This window comes from Vigna unguiculata, chromosome 9 (genome assembly GCF_037176805.1).
Source record: "Vigna unguiculata cultivar grain cowpea cultivar isolate G323 ecotype 2 chromosome 9, ASM3717680v1, whole genome shotgun sequence".
NCBI classification, from domain to species: Eukaryota; Viridiplantae; Streptophyta; class Magnoliopsida; order Fabales; family Fabaceae; genus Vigna; species Vigna unguiculata.
Genome location: NC_140800.1, coordinates 29,030,772 through 29,047,825, shown reverse-complemented (window position 1 = coordinate 29,047,825; position 17,054 = coordinate 29,030,772). Strand labels below are relative to the sequence as shown.

At 32.4% G+C, this 17,054-nt stretch overlaps 2 protein-coding genes and 1 pseudogene across 6 annotated transcripts; 1 reads left to right on the top strand and 2 right to left on the bottom strand.

Moving 5' to 3' along the window:
• Positions 1 to 1,000: 1,000 nt before the first annotated feature.
• On the bottom strand, positions 1,001 to 2,532 carry LOC146883861 (uncharacterized; the record flags this gene model as incomplete). Its single annotated transcript, XM_085666744.1, has 4 exons — positions 1,001 to 1,436; positions 1,520 to 1,906; positions 1,996 to 2,183; positions 2,270 to 2,532. Coding segments are annotated over 4 exons (996 nt in total), but the record flags the coding sequence as incomplete, so codon positions are not given.
• Positions 2,532 to 3,418, bottom strand: LOC146883860 (uncharacterized; annotated as a pseudogene).
• A 5,206-nt stretch (positions 3,419 to 8,624) lies between these two features.
• On the top strand, positions 8,625 to 15,331 carry LOC114163965 (amino acid permease 4-like). 5 transcript variants are annotated; one of them, XM_028048382.2, is made up of 8 exons: positions 8,625 to 8,763; positions 9,001 to 9,086; positions 12,065 to 12,215; positions 12,304 to 12,537; positions 12,784 to 12,877; positions 13,398 to 13,612; positions 13,961 to 14,100; positions 14,444 to 15,331. In XM_028048382.2, the coding sequence occupies exons 3-8, from the start codon at positions 12,065 to 12,067 to the stop codon at positions 15,086 to 15,088; spliced, it is 1,479 nt and encodes a 492-aa protein (XP_027904183.2). In that variant the 5' UTR covers positions 8,625 to 8,763; positions 9,001 to 9,086; the 3' UTR covers positions 15,089 to 15,331. The 5 variants fall into 5 exon arrangements, with proteins under 5 accessions (XP_027904183.2, XP_027904184.2, XP_027904180.2 ...); XM_028048383.2 differs by having other exon boundaries at positions 12,037 to 12,215; XM_028048379.2 differs by having other exon boundaries at positions 8,983 to 9,086.
• The last annotated feature ends 1,723 nt before the right edge of the window (positions 15,332 to 17,054 follow it).

Genomic DNA, 17,054 nt, shown 5'->3' with positions numbered 1-17,054 from the left:
GATAATGAGTCATCTGATCATCGCCACACATACACAGAAAGGTTGAGCTATGCACAATATAAACAGATACATGAAATAAATATGCCACCCATCCAAAAATAACATAACTAAATTTCATGATTTTCAAATTACCCAACCATGACCTCATAGTCCTTCATGAGTCATATACATGAACTAGGTCTTGGAACTTCATTGTGCTCCCACGAAACTAACTCATTCGTGGTCCAACCCTATGAGCCTATCCCGCTCATAGTCCTGCCCTACAAACTCCTCGTCTGTAGTAAATCATCCAAGCCTCCTCAACTTGGACCCTGACATGAACGCAATCACCATACTATGGACTCCTCGCCCAATAGTAGTCGACGGGAACATAACAGTTCCTTGCCTATCGTGCGCCCGACACATGTAATCACCGTACCAAGGACTTCTCGCCTATTAGTAGCCGATGGGAACTCAACCAGTTTCATGCCCATCATGTGTCCAACCATCAAGCACATCCCAAACCCCTATTGGACTTAGTCCTTCAAGCCCAAACACCACACCACATGCATATACTTCCTATACATAGGAAAAAGTAGCCAAATCACACACACAAGCACACACAAATTTGGAATTTCGCATAAGCTCGCTTAAGCCAGGGACTCTCGCCCAAGCTAAGCCCTCAGCCTCGCTTAGGCTAGTTCGCCTCGCCTGAGCGAGCTTAAAACAGTGGTCGCATCACGTTATCTCGCTTAGGCGAGATCTGTTCGTCTAGGCGAGATCATCTCTCGCCCAAACACCAACTTCAATCTCGCCTGAGCTACAATGCCAGCAACACATCCAACTTGATCACGACATCTTGCTTAGGCGAGACCGTCTCGCCTGAGCAAGACCTTGGTTCGCTCAAAACCATGGTAGTTGAATCGTGAATCGTATCGTGTATCAGAGAGCTTAAATTTTGAATCGTGAATCATATCGTATCGTGAATCGTACGATTCATAAACATTAAAAAAATGTAACATATACTTAAATATATAAGATAGATAAATATGCAAAGAGACAATTAATAACAAAACAACCTCATAGTCAAATAAAGTGGTTGTATATGTGTATATTTACCACATAGATTCACAATTTCAGCAACTCAGCCTTCAAAAAACATTGTGGTTGGTGCCTAAGATTTCTTTAACTATGGCTATATGCTACTAAACAAGTATTGCATTATAGCCATCCAAAAAATAAGTGTTGTTGTTGCTTGGATCCTAAAGAACCTCAAAAAAACATTCTAGTCTAAATCATTCATATTTCATCATCATCATCTCCAAGATCTACATCACTTATGTCATCTTCATCTTCTAGTGAAAGTTCTTCCCCTTCATTAATGTCTTCAAATTCCTCCTCATCTCCTACTATGGATTTTCCTTTTTTATTGGTCTTGGCATTTAAGTTTCTTGGCCCTATATTAGCAAAAGAAAAAGAAATAAAGTTTAGTTTTAGTTTGTTGACATTCAAATTTCAACTTGTGAATAGAAATAATTACCTTTCTTCCTTTTTTTATTTGGAGCTCCCTCTTCATCATCAAAGCACTCATGTATATTCATCCATGACGAATCAATAGGCAAACAAGGATTTTCTTTTTCTGTAATCCATTCATCATCTGATTCAATATCCGACAAACATATGGGATCATAAGTTTCCTCCTTCTTTTCTCTACTCTTTTGTCTCAACTCAAGTTGGAGATTGTACTTGATATAGACAAGAGCATTTAGTCTTTGTTGTTCCAATCTATTTCTTCTCTTAGTATGGACTTGGTCAAAGGTGCTCCAATTCCTTTCACACCCTGTTGCACTACATGTGAGACTTAAAATTTTCATGGCTATCTTTTGTAACTCTTTACCTTCTCCTCCATAACTCTCCCACCAAAGAGCTATCAAAATAAAGAAGTATTAAATTATAATTTAATGTAATTAAAAATTATAAATCATATAAAAGTGGTAATGAGAGTAATTTCATTACCAAGTTGTTTCTTGTTTCTAGTAGCTATTGCCATGTGCATTCCAAAAAGCCCCTTAGCTCCCTTGAACTTTTCAAGTTGTTGATCAATTGTAACTCTTATGCTAACATCCAAAACCATTTTTTCAAATGTTTCATATAAACCAATCAAGACCTCCCTATCCGGATTGAAATTTTTGTCATAGTGATATCTAACACAACAAAAATAAATTGATGACATGAGAAGAACGAAAGTAGAGGTACTTGGTAGGAAACATTTAGGTGAAATATGCATTACCTAGGATTGAGATAATAGGTTGTTGCATGGAGAGGCCTATGTAGTTGCAAATTCCACCTAGTGTCAATAATCTTCCACACTTTTTTATACCTTGTTTCTATCTTTTGGAAATTTTTAGCAATTTGCTCCTTTGCTCTATCCATTACTTCATAAATGTATGGCATAGCTGGTTTTGCATCACCATCTACAAGCCTCAACACTTTTACAAGTGGAATCACACATTTTAAGCAATAGGTGATTGATCTCCAAAATCTACCATCACTCAACACCAAAATAATTTGGTTCTTTTTTCCATTAACATTCTTCCCGCTGCCACAAGGTTAGAAGCTCCATCAGTAACTACTTGGATAACATGGTCCTCTCCAATTTCCTCCACCATGTTGTCCAACAACTCAAACATTTTCTTCCCATCTTTAATGACATCACTAGTATCAATAGATTTCAAAAAAACAGTCCCACTTGGACTGTTAACAAGAAAATTAGTCAATGATCTTCCTTTACCATTCGTTCATCCACCACACATCAATGTACATCCCCATTTTTCCCAATCAGTTTTATACTTTTCTAGACCTTGTTTAACATTATCCACAACTTTTTTCAGATATGAAACCCTTACCTCATGATAAGAATGAGGTTTTAATCCTTTGCCATATTCTCCAACAGCCTTCAACATTTTGTATAAAAAGAGGGCTCCTTACAAGGTTAAATGGCAATGCATTGCCATAAATACAGCTGCAAATTTCTTTGATTACATCTTCTCTATTTTTATATGTTGCATTGATTGTCATTTGTTGAAGATCATTTTTTCCCTTTGTAACCTCTCTTGATAAGTCTCCTCCACAATCAAAGTTGCCATCCTCTGTCTTTTTTTCTTTACCTTTTAGCATCTTCACAAATATTTCTTTCACATCGTCAGGGACACTACAACATGGAATAACATCTTTTTTTGTTCCAGCAAGGTGTTGTTTCATTCTTGCTATACCACCCCAACAAGTGTGAGAACAAAACTTGCATTTAACCTGTAGCCTATTTGGTGGAACACTGTCACAGTAATTCCAAGTAATGTCGACCTCCCTTTTCGACTTACTCATGTTTGAAGTTTAGCAGCTGCACAGATGAAAAATCCCCTACCCAGAAATGTGAAAACAACCTCCCTACCCAGAACCACCGCACCACCACAGAACCACCACGTAACCACCACAAAACCACTGCACACACGAACAGAAGATGAACAGAGTAGTTCGCGAGACAAAAACGCAACCACCGCGCGACCACCGTGCAACCACCACCGAACCATTGCGCGACCACCACAGAACCACCGCACACACGAACAGAAGACGGAAAGAGGCGTTCGCGAGACGAAATGCAACCACCACCGCGCGACGACGACACGACCACCGTGCAACCACTATGTGACAACCGTGCGACCACCGCGCGACCACCACATAACCACTGCGCGACACCACAAAACCACCACACACACGAACAGAAGACGAAAAGAGGCGTTCGCGAGACGAAACACAACCACCACCGCTCGATGACGACACGACCACCGCGCGACCACCACAGCACCACCTCGTGACCACCACAGTGCAAGCAAAAGTTGAAAGTCGAGGTCAAGAACGAAAGTCGAGAGGTCGAGTTCGTTAATGTTAATATGTTTCAAAGAGAGAGAGAGAGAGTTTCAACGTGAATAAAATAAAGGGGGGGAAATTTAGGGTTTTAAATTGGGGGTAAATTGGTAGGGGGAAAAATTTAGGATTTTAATTTGGGGGTAATTTTGTATCGCGAATTGAACCATGATTCTTACGATTTGCACTTGTATCGTACGATACGTTTACGATTCGGGAATAAAAACGATACATCGAACAATTCATATCGCGGAGGGGCTGTATCGTATCGTATTGTATGATTCGTATCGTGAATCGTACGATACTTACTACACTGCTCAAAACCACAAAACTCCTCGCCTGGACGAGGTTTCGCGCTCAAAACAATTCAGTCTCATCGTAATCTCGCTTAGGCGAGCCACTCTCGCCTAAGCGAGAGTATCACTCGCTCAACATTGCAACAACTCGCCTAAACGAGCAGCAAGACCCAAAAACCAGAAACGTAGTTCTGCAATTATCGCTTAGGCGAGATGCATTCGCTTGGGCAATACTTGCAGTGTTTTGTCTCTGTTTGCGCCCTCAGTTCACCAAATCCAATACCAAAACACTACTAAAACATGATCGGCACAATGTAATGGCCAATCAACTCCAGAAGCATGCTTTATATTCATTTAATCTACACAAAATACAAAACTTAGGTATCCACATCCATTCATTACCAAAAACCCTTATTCCCAACAATATAATGCGTTACAGGATTATGCTCACAACATCAATCAATTAAACTTTCAATCACCACACATAATACACGAATTTCATGCCAAACAGAAATCAATTGAAACAGCACTGACCCAAAACCATAACACATGTCAATCAATTTAAGCGCATAAGGACAACTCCCCTAACCTGTGATTTTGGAATGAAATTGGGAAGAAGATGAGTCCTTATTCCAATACTTTGCTTCAGCCCATTTGCACACCTAAACTCTCCTCTCTCTCTCTCAATTCGTGCTCTTCTCCAAAAGCCAAATCAACAACTCCAGAAACCCTCATTCTCTCCTAAAAATTGCTTTTATAGGTGCCTTAATAATGGGTTTAAAAACTGAAACAACAAATGTGCTTAATTATGTTTTTAAATTCCTATTCATTATTAATGATGGTTTTTCAGCCCTTTGGCTGCTCCTCCCTCTGATTTTTACCTTTGCCCTTTCAACTACACTCCAAGCTAGAATTAGCAAAAATAAAGCCTACTTTATGCCCAACAAGGTTTGAACCCGTGACCCTTCACTCACAAGGCCAAAGCACTACCACTATGCCAATTCACATTTAGTGATACACTCCGATCATACACTCCGATCAATGTAAGTTTACAATACCAATTTCATACTCATACATATCATTAAAATCAATAAATAACAACAACACATAATTGGCATACATAGGACTCGAACCCAAGTCCTTTCATACAATAACAATAAAGTACTCTTAACCATTTGAGCTAGTACTTTTCCACATTAAATCAAACAATAGTTAATGCCATAAAGGCGCTTTCTACCCGCAGTTATTAATTAATTAATTTTCACGGTGTTGGTATCGTGCAACGAAATATTTAATCTTTGGTCAAAAACCAAGAGGGGTGGTGAATTGGATTTTTATAAGTCTTAACAAGTTTTAAAATTTTTCTCAAAATTTAAATGATTAACTTAAAATCACAGTTACTTTAAATGCAAGTGCAGATAAATAAAGAGGTTAAGGGAGGAAGATACACACTGATATTTATACTGGTTCAGATCAAAAGACCCTACGTCTAGTTGTTAATCTCTTAAACAAAGAGATTAACTCAATCACTATAATAATCAGATTACAATAGATTATAAAAGAGTAAGGATTAGAAAACACCTCTCTTGAACAACCACAAGAGATGAACAAAAAGCTCCCCCTGAATCACACAGAGGATGACCAGCTTTCCTAGCAACAGCGCAACACTCAATCTTCTAAGAACTCACTTAGAAAAAGTTATCACTCACTCACACTAGGCTTTTCAAAGCTATTTTTTAAGAATCTCACAGAGCAACACTTTGCAGTCACAATACAAGAACTCTGAATCTTAAAAAGGTAGTTGTAAGTTTGGAAACTGAGTTCTATTTAAAGAGGTTTTCACAGGCTGAGTTAGAAATGAAGAGTTTAGCTGAAACTGCCAAGGATAATCGATTACCCAAAATGGTAATCGATTACCAGAAATGGTAATCGATTATTTCAAGTCGTTTTTCAAGAGCCAAGTTATAACTGCCAGTGATAATCGATTATCATTTGTGGTAATCGATTATCTTAAGTGGGTTTTGAAAAATAGAATTTTTTGAGTTGGTAATCGATTATTATAAGTTGGTAATCGATTATCATACTGATTTTTGCAAAAAAAATGAGTTTCTCTCAGAGGAGTTGCGAGCTGGCTGTTGTTCTAACAATTTTGCACCTAACTAGAAAAAGCACCTAACTAGAAAAAAATTAAGTGTATTACAATAAGAATATTTAAACATAAACTATATTGTCTTCAATATCTTCAAGTGTTTTCTTCAGCATCTTTATCATCATCAAAATCTTTTAATCAATCTTTGTCAACACACGGGTCTTACAAGAAACTCCTAGCTCAAGCGAGAGAAATCTGGCTTAAGCGAGAATCGTTGCATAATTTTAATTCTTCATTTTAACTTGTAATTGACTAAGTTAATGTTAAAAATATGATGTATGAAGTTATGCATGAATGATGTGCCATTTTTAGATCTGTACTTGATGTGTGTAGCATGAAATGATAATTATTCTGAGATAACATGTGGAATGTTGATGATAAAAGAGTTTCAAGGGAAATTCTTGTTGATGATGTGATTAGTTTAGCCTTCATATAGAAGATGTCTAGACAGGGAAGGTATTTTGACATCTAATAATCACTCACACTCACGTAGAGTAGAGTGATTATATGGTGAGAGTGGCAGGAGGTCCTAGTCTCAAGATGTGTCCGAGCTTGAGATGCATTGGGACTAACCTTGTGATTGATTGGGTGATAACTCCTTGCGGCTAAACTCTATAGAGTTTAGAAATCAACTTAGGTGTATACTTCCTTAGAATTTTATATCAAATGCATAATCCGGATATTGAGTCAAGAGTCAATTGGGTGTTTAATTGAGTGAAATTTTTTATGAGTTAATTTGCTCTATGTTTTGTTTCTTGGGTGATGTACTTATGTATTATATTTACGCGTGAATGCTTAAATACACTAGTTTACCCTTCTTTCTATTTGTGTTTGTTTCCTTGTTGTGTTTTCTTTTTTGCAATGATCATCAAATGTTGGTGTGAGCAAATTGAAGACACTTTGGTGATCATCAGGATGGAGGTGATGCTGCTACCTAGATTAGATGTTAGATCTTGCTCTTTATGAGCATCTCTTGAAGAACTATTTTCCTTTATATTTCATGCTCTGTTGATCAATCTTTTGCAAATCTATTTTATGTTTTAAGCGTTGTTTATGGTATTGTTATATGTCCAATATACTTTTGTTCCGATATATTTTGAAATGACTGTAATGGTTAATTCTAATATACTTTCTATTATTTGTTCTATATCATATTATAATATGTGATATTTTATTTATTAGAAATTCTATATCAAATGGGATGTGATATATATATATATATATATATATATATATATATATATATATATATATATATATATATATATAAGACTAAAATTATCATCTATGAAAAAGAAAAGAAGTTAAATTTGTAATGTTATTATTATGTTAAAGAATTTATATACAGTATAACATATGGAGATATGTAACCAAAGAAATTTTTTAGAAAAGAAACGTCATAACGGATACATCTTTTAGAAAAAGAAACGTCATAACATAAAAATTTACTAGGTTACTTTTTTGTATTTTTTAACAATTAATATACACTGATAGCTAGTAAAAATTTTCATCAATACTTACATTACTGCTAATGATAATAATAAATAAAACTGTTCATTTCATTAAATTTAAACTATAGTTTATAAATTTCGCATTGGATATATGTTAAAAAAATTGAAGACAAAATAAAAAGGTTGTAAATGAAATTGGATTATCAGACGTAACTTTTATTTAAAGGAAAAATGCCAAAGATAGTGATAAAGTTGGCATATCAATTATTAAGAATTTGTCCCATTCTTTGAAAATAGTGTATGAGAGTATGACCACTCATGTAGCAGAGAAAGATGGGGCTATTGGATTTGAATTTGCAAGTTGGAGAATTACAAACTCACATGGTGCATAGTTACTTGCACCCATTTTTTTTTAACATGCAAACAGGTGCAGAATGAATAAAAATTTTAATTCTGTATCACATTTTTAGTAAATTGAAGAAGATTTTACAGTGTTCGTGTTTTGTCTTGTTTATATTTATATATATGCTTTGGTTGATATACTTATATATTTTGAATACAATTATGAAATAATTAATTAAATTATAGAGAATTAAATTATGTCATACTTCTCATAACAGTAAATTTTGATCTGTTTTATTATTATTATTAATTAAATTTTTAAAAAATATTAAAAAATAAATTAGTAAATAAAAAAAATTATCCCATCTATACGTATATATATATATATATATATATATTATTAATTAATATTAATATTAATATTACGGTGTAAGTAAAAAGTTAAATAAAAAACGTTGAGATAATAAATAGAGTTATGTTGATAAACAGAGGTATTTGATTGAGCAAGATAGGAGGACGTGTGGCCTCATTGGACAGACTTCACGGCAGAGAGAAAGGGGAAGAGAGGAACTGCAAATTTGCATTTCTCTCTCCCTCTCCCCATAACACTACAGAGTCTTTCCTGGTAAACTATTCTTAATCTCTTTTCTCTTTGTTCTTTTGATTTCTTCTCAACTTCATGATCATGCGTTGTGTGTTGTGTTCTTCTGTTACCGATTCCGTTGCACGATATGAATGCTTTTAGGGATAATTTATATTATTTCGTTTTCATGGTTTTGATTCAACTTCTTCGATTGGATTGACCTTAATCATGTGTTTGTGTTCTCAATCATTGCCATATAAGCAATTATTATATCCACAGTCGCCCTCTGTGAAATCCAATCCAACCGAAGCCCTTTTCTCTCCGCCGTGAACTGCCGGAAAGCGACGAGACGACCGACATTCTAGGTCAGACCCTCTTCGTTGTTTTTTCCGGTTTTTTTTGGGTTTATGTTTTTGAATTGTGTTCTGTAAACTTATGTTAATATACACTTTAGAGAATAAAATAGATTGAAGATTCGCCGTTATAAAGTAAAAAAAATATTAAATAAATTAATTATGATCTCAATGGTTGATTTATTATTTAATAGTTATCATTATTCTTTTTTTAGTAGTAGATTTAGAGAAATCCATTTTTTTTTAATCATTTATTTGGGGCATTCCAAGTCTATTACTTTCAATTTGGTAGCATCACGTGGTTTTAAACGCCGCCCATTTGCGTGCGGGGCACTTTCTCTACCTTGTTCTTACTTTCAAAAGGTTGATTTCTTACTTTCAAAAGGTTAATTGCAGTGATAGCTTTTAAAAGGCTTTGTTTGAATAATTTAAAATAATTTGATTTTATTACCAGCAAATTTTTAAGTTAATTTGTGAAAGACACTTATTTTCTCTTTTTATAAGCGATTATGCTCAAAACGTGGTCGTAATCAGACTTGGACATGCTACTAGTGAGGTTAAGCTTAGGATTTTTTGAGCTAGATTTCTCTTTATCCTAGGGTTGAACTGTGAAAGACTTTTGACTTGTTATTTTTGTTAGTGGGTTGAAATTACAAGAATATTTAGTGGGTGAGGTTATTTTTTCTCCCACTAGTATTTTCCGTTAGTGGGTTGCTTTTTTAACGGGGATTTTGTGAAGTGGGTTGGTCAATATATATAATACATATAAGAATGATTAAGGAAAATAAAGCTGTTTTTATTAAGAAAATAAAAACAATAATTATTGATTTAGTATTTGGATTAAGTAGAAGGAATAACACATTCAGGAATATACCAAAAAGGAAAAAGAGAAAGAAAAGTAAAGGCTAAAAATATGCTGACTCTATTAGATGGGTTATTTACTTGCTATTCATTAGGTTGGTTGGTTTTTGAATTGAAGGACTAGTTTTTTTTTTTTTTTAAGTAAAACTAAAATTTTATAACTCCTTATTTTAAACAAATTAAAATAAATATTTATGGTTATTTTACACAATTGAATTAATAATCACTTTTTGAAAAAAGAAGAAGAAGATAATTTGTTATGATATTAAATACTTCACTTATAATTTTATTCTTAAATATAACCTCATCTATAATAACTACTTTTTTGTATAAATTTTCTGTTGTGACATTATTTCACTTTTAGTTACATTTTAAATTTAACCTCATTTATATATATATATATATATATATATATTTTTTTTTTTTTCTTTTTAAGTTTGTGATGCTTTTTTTTTTAATTTTTCATTATTCTTTCATGATCCTGCGACAATTATATATCATTGTTCAACTGGTTTTCAAATATCATTTACCCCTGAATTTGTTGTTGTATTAAATTTATTCTATCATTTAACCCTAAATTAAAACTAGTCTATATGTTTTGTCAATGATACTATTATTTTTTATTTTAGTTTTGGCATTTCAATCACTTTCAATTTCATTTACTTATTTTTAATTTTTTTTATATTGCATTGCATGATAATATGATTTTGCACTGAATAATTTTGTTAAATGATTTTTGTAATTATTTTGAATCAATTCTTCTGAAATGTTAAATTAACGAGCTCAATTAGTTAATTATTATTAATAATATCTATTTATAAATAATTTGTATATACATATTCACCTAATTTCATAAATTTGCATAGCGACTCATTAAAGTATCTGAACAAATAATAAAGATAAATTATTTAGAATAATTAAACTTATAATAGAATTTGCGTTGTTTTCTCGTTCTCACATGTAGTATTTTGAATAAAATGATAAAAAAAAAAAATTGAAATCCAACATTTCAAGTTATAAATAATTACTAACTATTGGTTTTGTACTTTTCAAATATTTTATAATGTTCTAATTTTGAAATCCATACATGATAAGAAAATAATTTAAAAGCTAAAAGGAATTAAGTAGTACTCCGATGATAAATTTTTGTGAAGAGCAATAAAAATTGTTAAGTAATACTCAATTTTTTCAAAATATAATTAGTGTATCATATTCCTCTTAATAATCACGGTTAATCTGTACTTAATAGAATTGTGTGTTATTTTTCTTACCTGCTATACCATATTACTTACAACAAGAAAGGATCTAAAATATTGTAGTGGTTACTCTAACTGGGACAGAACAATTGGCAACCTCCCTGTTCCTAACAGAATAGCAGGATATAAGAGGCCCAATAGTCAATGCAACGTTGAAATAGAATATATAACAGGAACAGATAAGAGGGAAATATGTCTAACTACTGCAGCAAAGGTTAAGTAGAGTTAAATAACTTGATAGTATTGTAACTTAGGTGTGGATGTGACTCATAACGAGTTACTTGTGTGGCGCATATTCTCTGTGAGTAACTCTATAACTTGGATGCTTTTAGATGTAGTGTAGGATTTATATTCATAAATTAGAGAATCCGGCCTGTATTTTTAAATGTTTCGTTCATATTCTTGAATGTTTTTGCTGTAAGACAGACTTGGGATTCCTTCATACATGGAGTGCTAAAGTTAGGTTATTTTCTATAAATGGTGTGTTTACGCTTCAAACATTTTCCGTTTTTTGAGAGTAAAGTTGTCTAATGTGGTTTTCGTAAGAACCTCTAATCCTCTGTCATAGTAATAGCAAAATTTTGGCTCAGACTTTTATATTTCCTTCTAAAATTTTGCATGGTAATTCCATTCCTTAAAATTTAATTATGCTCCTACAGATATCCTATCTTTTCATTCCACAACGGATCTATACCATTATTACTTAAGTTACCCGATAACCTGAGGCATATAGTTGTATTATAGCTGTCTCTCTTATTGGTTGCATGCTTTTATAGTCTGTCTGTGATTTGTGAATGCAGCTATTTATGAAGTATTGGACAAACAAAATAAAATTGATAAATTAGTTTCTCAATTCTATTTGTTTCGCTTTAGATGTCGTCAAAGATGGTAGAAAATGATTCAGTGACAAACGTTAGTTACCGGCGAGGTCGAGGTTATGACATCGAGGAAGACTCCATAGATGGGGCTACTTTAAAAAATGACCCTGAATATTACGATGATGATGGTCGTCTTAAACGAACAGGTACACACATTAATTACCATTTTTTATATACTATCATTGTTTCTTTGATTTAAAGAATGATTATATTTGATGCCTTACCATGAGCCAGGGAATGTTTGGACTACAAGCTCCCACATTATTACAGCTGTGGTAGGATCTGGGGTGCTGTCCTTAGCTTGGGCAATAGCTCAGATGGGTTGGATTGCTGGTCCTTCAGTGATGATCTTATTCAGCATTGTCACTTTGTATACTTCATCCTTTCTAGCTGATTGTTATCGAACTGGTGACCCCATGTTCGGGAAGAGAAATTATACTTTCATGGACGCAGTTAGCACCATTCTAGGTACGATATGTTTCGGAATTCGAGCATACATGATGTGGTTTTCTACTTTGCTAACAAAAGTACTTCCTTTTGACAAAATTAGCATGCGCCGTTCGTTCTAATTTTCTGATTTGCAAGTTTGTATTTGACGTTACTAAATAACTTTCCTGTGAATTAACATTTCTGTGTATATATACATCGCCAATCACATTCATTTTGAAATTGAACTATGATGTTTCATTACATGCGTTTATGTTGATTTTGCAGGTGGGCGCAGCGTTACGCTTTGCGGGATTGTTCAATACTTGAATCTTTTCGGAAGTGCAGTAGGATACACAATCGCGGCTTCACTTAGCATGATGTGAGTTGTATGCCTTTGAAATCATCATATTTAGAAATTGATCTTTTTAATAATTAATATAGAGAAGTAATACAAATAAAATATTTAAAATAATCTTTAGTTTAATTGTGTGTTTCAGATTTGAATGGTTTTTAATCAACTTCATTTTAATTATTTAAATTTTAAAAAAATTCTGCTTGGTTTAGCCATTTTTAAAATTAAGTGAAGATGCCAAAATAATTAAAAAAAATAAAATAAAATGATTTTTTACATGTGTATACTTTGTTCCAAATATGGACATCCATCTTGAAATAAATGTTGTTAGCAATGCTTAAGTAAATTTCAATCCATCAAGTTAACTTACATTAGTTCTGTTCATGACACTAACATATTATTAGGGTGTATTAAAATGGTTTCACACAGCTGAATCGTGCAGCATGATAGTTCGTTCACTTCATTGCCACTTTACAGTATTTCTTTTTACTGATAGGATTATATAGTTTGGTCGGTTTATTTCAAGTTTTCTGGTTTTGATTAACAGGGCACTTAAAAGGTCTCACTGTCTTCATTTCTCTGATGAAGAAAACTCGTGTCATATTTCAAGTAACCCATACATGATCGGTTTTGGGGCAATGCAAATTATCTTTTCCCAGATTCCAGATTTTCATAACATGTGGTGGCTCTCAATAGTGGCTGCAATCATGTCTTTCACCTATTCCATAATTGGTCTCCTTCTTGGAATTGTCAAAATTACGGGTTGGTTATATATATATATATACTTCACTTTGATAGTAATTTTTTTTTTTTCAATTCTTGGACGACAATTTTTAGTACATAACCCCTCAATTATAGGTTTATTGCAGAAAACATTTTATGGTTCCAACACTTGCCTCTCGTGAACTTATCAAAGCATATAGTTGTGCAATTTAAGCTCATGTAGATATGCCAAAGAAACTATGTAGGGAGTAAATGTGCACAGTTTATCAATTCTAGGAGCTATAGTTGACGAATAATTTAGAATCATGATTTATCTTTGTATAATTGACCTATAAGTAAAATGGGTTCTTACATTTAGCATCTTTTGCATAACTGGTTTTCATATAGAAACGGGGACTATCAAGGGAAGCCTCACTGGAATAGGCATTGAAGCTGTGACTGAAGCCCAAAAAGTATGGGGTGTTTTCCAAGCTCTTGGTAACATAGCCTTCGCCTATTCATATTCTTTCGTACTCCTTGAAATTCAGGTACATAAATTTTTTGGTGCTTGTAAGAAAAACAGAATAGAATGTTGTCATGTAAAATAATTCATTAATGTGATATATATATATATATATATATATATATATATATATATATATATATATATATATATATATATATATATATATATATATATATATATATATATATATATAACATCACATGTACCCCCATATAACATTACAATTAGGCAATTTTTTCTTTTAGCTGATTCACTTCATCTTCTGCTCTCCTATTTCACCTCTTGTCACAACTAATTTATGAATATACATGGTGTGCAAGGAGCTTTATCCAAACTAATTAATGCATTATGTTTTGACTACACAGGATACCATCAAAGCTGTGCCATCGGAAGTAAAAACAATGAAAAAGGCTACAAAGTTAAGCATTGCAGTGACGACAACATTTTATATGCTTTGTGGCTGCACGGGATATGCTGCTTTTGGAGATTTAGCACCTGGGAATCTGCTTGCTGGATTTGGTTACCATAAATTATTTTGGCTTATAGATATGGCTAATGCTGCTATCGTAATTCACCTTGTGGGGGCATACCAAGTGTATGCCCAACCCCTCTTTGCCTTTGTCGAGAAGGAGACAGCAAAAAGATGGCCCAAAATTGACAAGGAATTCAAAATTTCAGTTCCTGGTTTGCGGCCCTACAAGCAGAACATATTTAGCCTAGTCTGGAGGACAGTTTTTGTGATCATAACAACTGTTATATCAATGTTGCTTCCATTCTTCAACGACGTTTTGGGAGTGATTGGTGCATTGGGGTTTTGGCCTTTAACTGTCTACTTTCCCGTGGAGATGTATATATTGCAAAAGAGGATTCCAAAATGGAGCATGACATGGATTTCGCTGCAGTTGATGAGTGTGGTCTGCCTCATCGTATCAATTCTGGCTGGTCTTGGCTCGGTGGTGGGTGTCTTGCTTGACCTCAAGAGGTACAAGCCATTCAGTTCAGATTATTAGGGATCTCAGAAACTGAAGGTGCTGATAGTTGTGATAGCTATTCCAAGAAGAAAGGTACTTCAAATCATTTTTATTTTAGTTACTTTTAGTGCGCATTTTTCATTATTTGGTACCAATAAAAGTGGTACTCATAATGATTAAAAAAATTGTTGACTTAATGTGTTGTCTTACTTATGAAACATTTACTTTTATTTGAGATTGTAATGTAATGTAAATATTAAATTTATTACTTGCTTGATTAAATTTTGAGTCTGAGGTAAATTTGAGTAAATATTTACATTTTGTTGAGTATTTTAAATTTTTATATTTTCTGTCATTTGATTTTATTACTGTGGTGATATCATTCTTATTTTGCAGTGTAATTATTTACATGAAAAAAAAAACTTAATCAAATTTTAAGTGGTTCGTAAAATTGAGTATTTTTAACTGAATTTTTATTAAAAATTGTAGTTCTTTTGAGTATCTAAAATTATGTTTTTTAATTAAGTTTTTATTGTCAATTAACATGACATGTCTTTAATATCAATTATCTTTATAAATAAAGATGTTCTTTAATTCAACCATATGTGGAAACATAAAATAATGATATTTAACAAGATAATTAATGTTTTAGAATTTTAATTTTTATTATTGTTCAAGTTTTGCAAAAGTAAAGAGTTACGTTATCCTATTTCACATAAAAAAAAACTCAATTGAAAAATATACAGATTTTGGATACTTAATGATTTAAAAAAAAAAATAATAATTAAAAATATCTAAATTTATAAGACTTTAAAATTAATTATGTCATTTTTTATATATAAAAGCATGTAAACAACAAAATTGACAATAAATTGAATGCCAAAAAATCAATTGAAAAATATTATGAATCATAGATTAAATATTTTAATAATAACTCAATTGAAATGAAATTGAAATTTAACTAATTCATTTTTTATATATGTGTATGTTAATTTTATTGAGATAAACAGTGTCTTGTTTTGTCTGTATCCCTCCTGCTTCCAATGCTACAACTTCCTGTCGTAAAAGTTGATTAATAATTACATGTCCAATTCGAGAGGAACAATTTTGGAAATGCCATGCTTTTTTCGAGTTATAGAATGTGATAAAAGTGTACTAGAGAAAGTACACCTCTTCTACACGAGTTAAATTGCACTTTATGCTTTCTGAAGAGTTAAAATTGACATGATGTATATTGTTGTTCAGATATCTTGTTTAAACGAATATATAAAGTAAATATAGACAAATATAAAAGTGACTATCTTTTGTTTGGAATAACATATGTGTGATATTGTAATTGTCAGTATAGTGTTTATGATGGCAAAATATGAGAAGGAAAATATATGTGAGATTTTGTGAGAGTTCATTTCTTGGTGTTTTTTCTTTCTCATAAGTAGCACTCATGGAAGATGTTAAACAAATTATTCCATTTAGAATAAAAAAAAGTTATTGAGTCTGGCAACATAGTTAATGGACATAAGTTGTTCTAACAATATTTTGTTGATTCTTACATTGCGAACGAGGCGCATCGTGTAAATAATTAAATAAAAGATTTAAATAATATGTTGATTCTCGTTTTTGGTTAAAAATCTCAATTTGGTTCTTAGTTTTGATTTGTCTCGATCTTTAATTTTGAAAATAAATAAGTAGATTCTTTCCATTAATGATGTTCTAATAACGTTAAATATGTACCACTTGTTAATTCGTGATTTTTTTGTTGTTTTTAATCTTTAAAAATTTATTATTGTTTATTTTTAATGTTTTTTAGTCTTCAAAAAATTGTCACTTGTCTAATAAGTATTGTGTCACATGACAGTGTCACTTGTTAGTGACATTGTCACATTATTGACTTAATCTCATTTTGATTCCTATATTTGTTATTTTATTTTTAATTTAGTCCATATATTTGTTATTCACTTCATTTTGATTTAGTCCCAATTTTTGTTAAAATGAATCAATTTCGTTT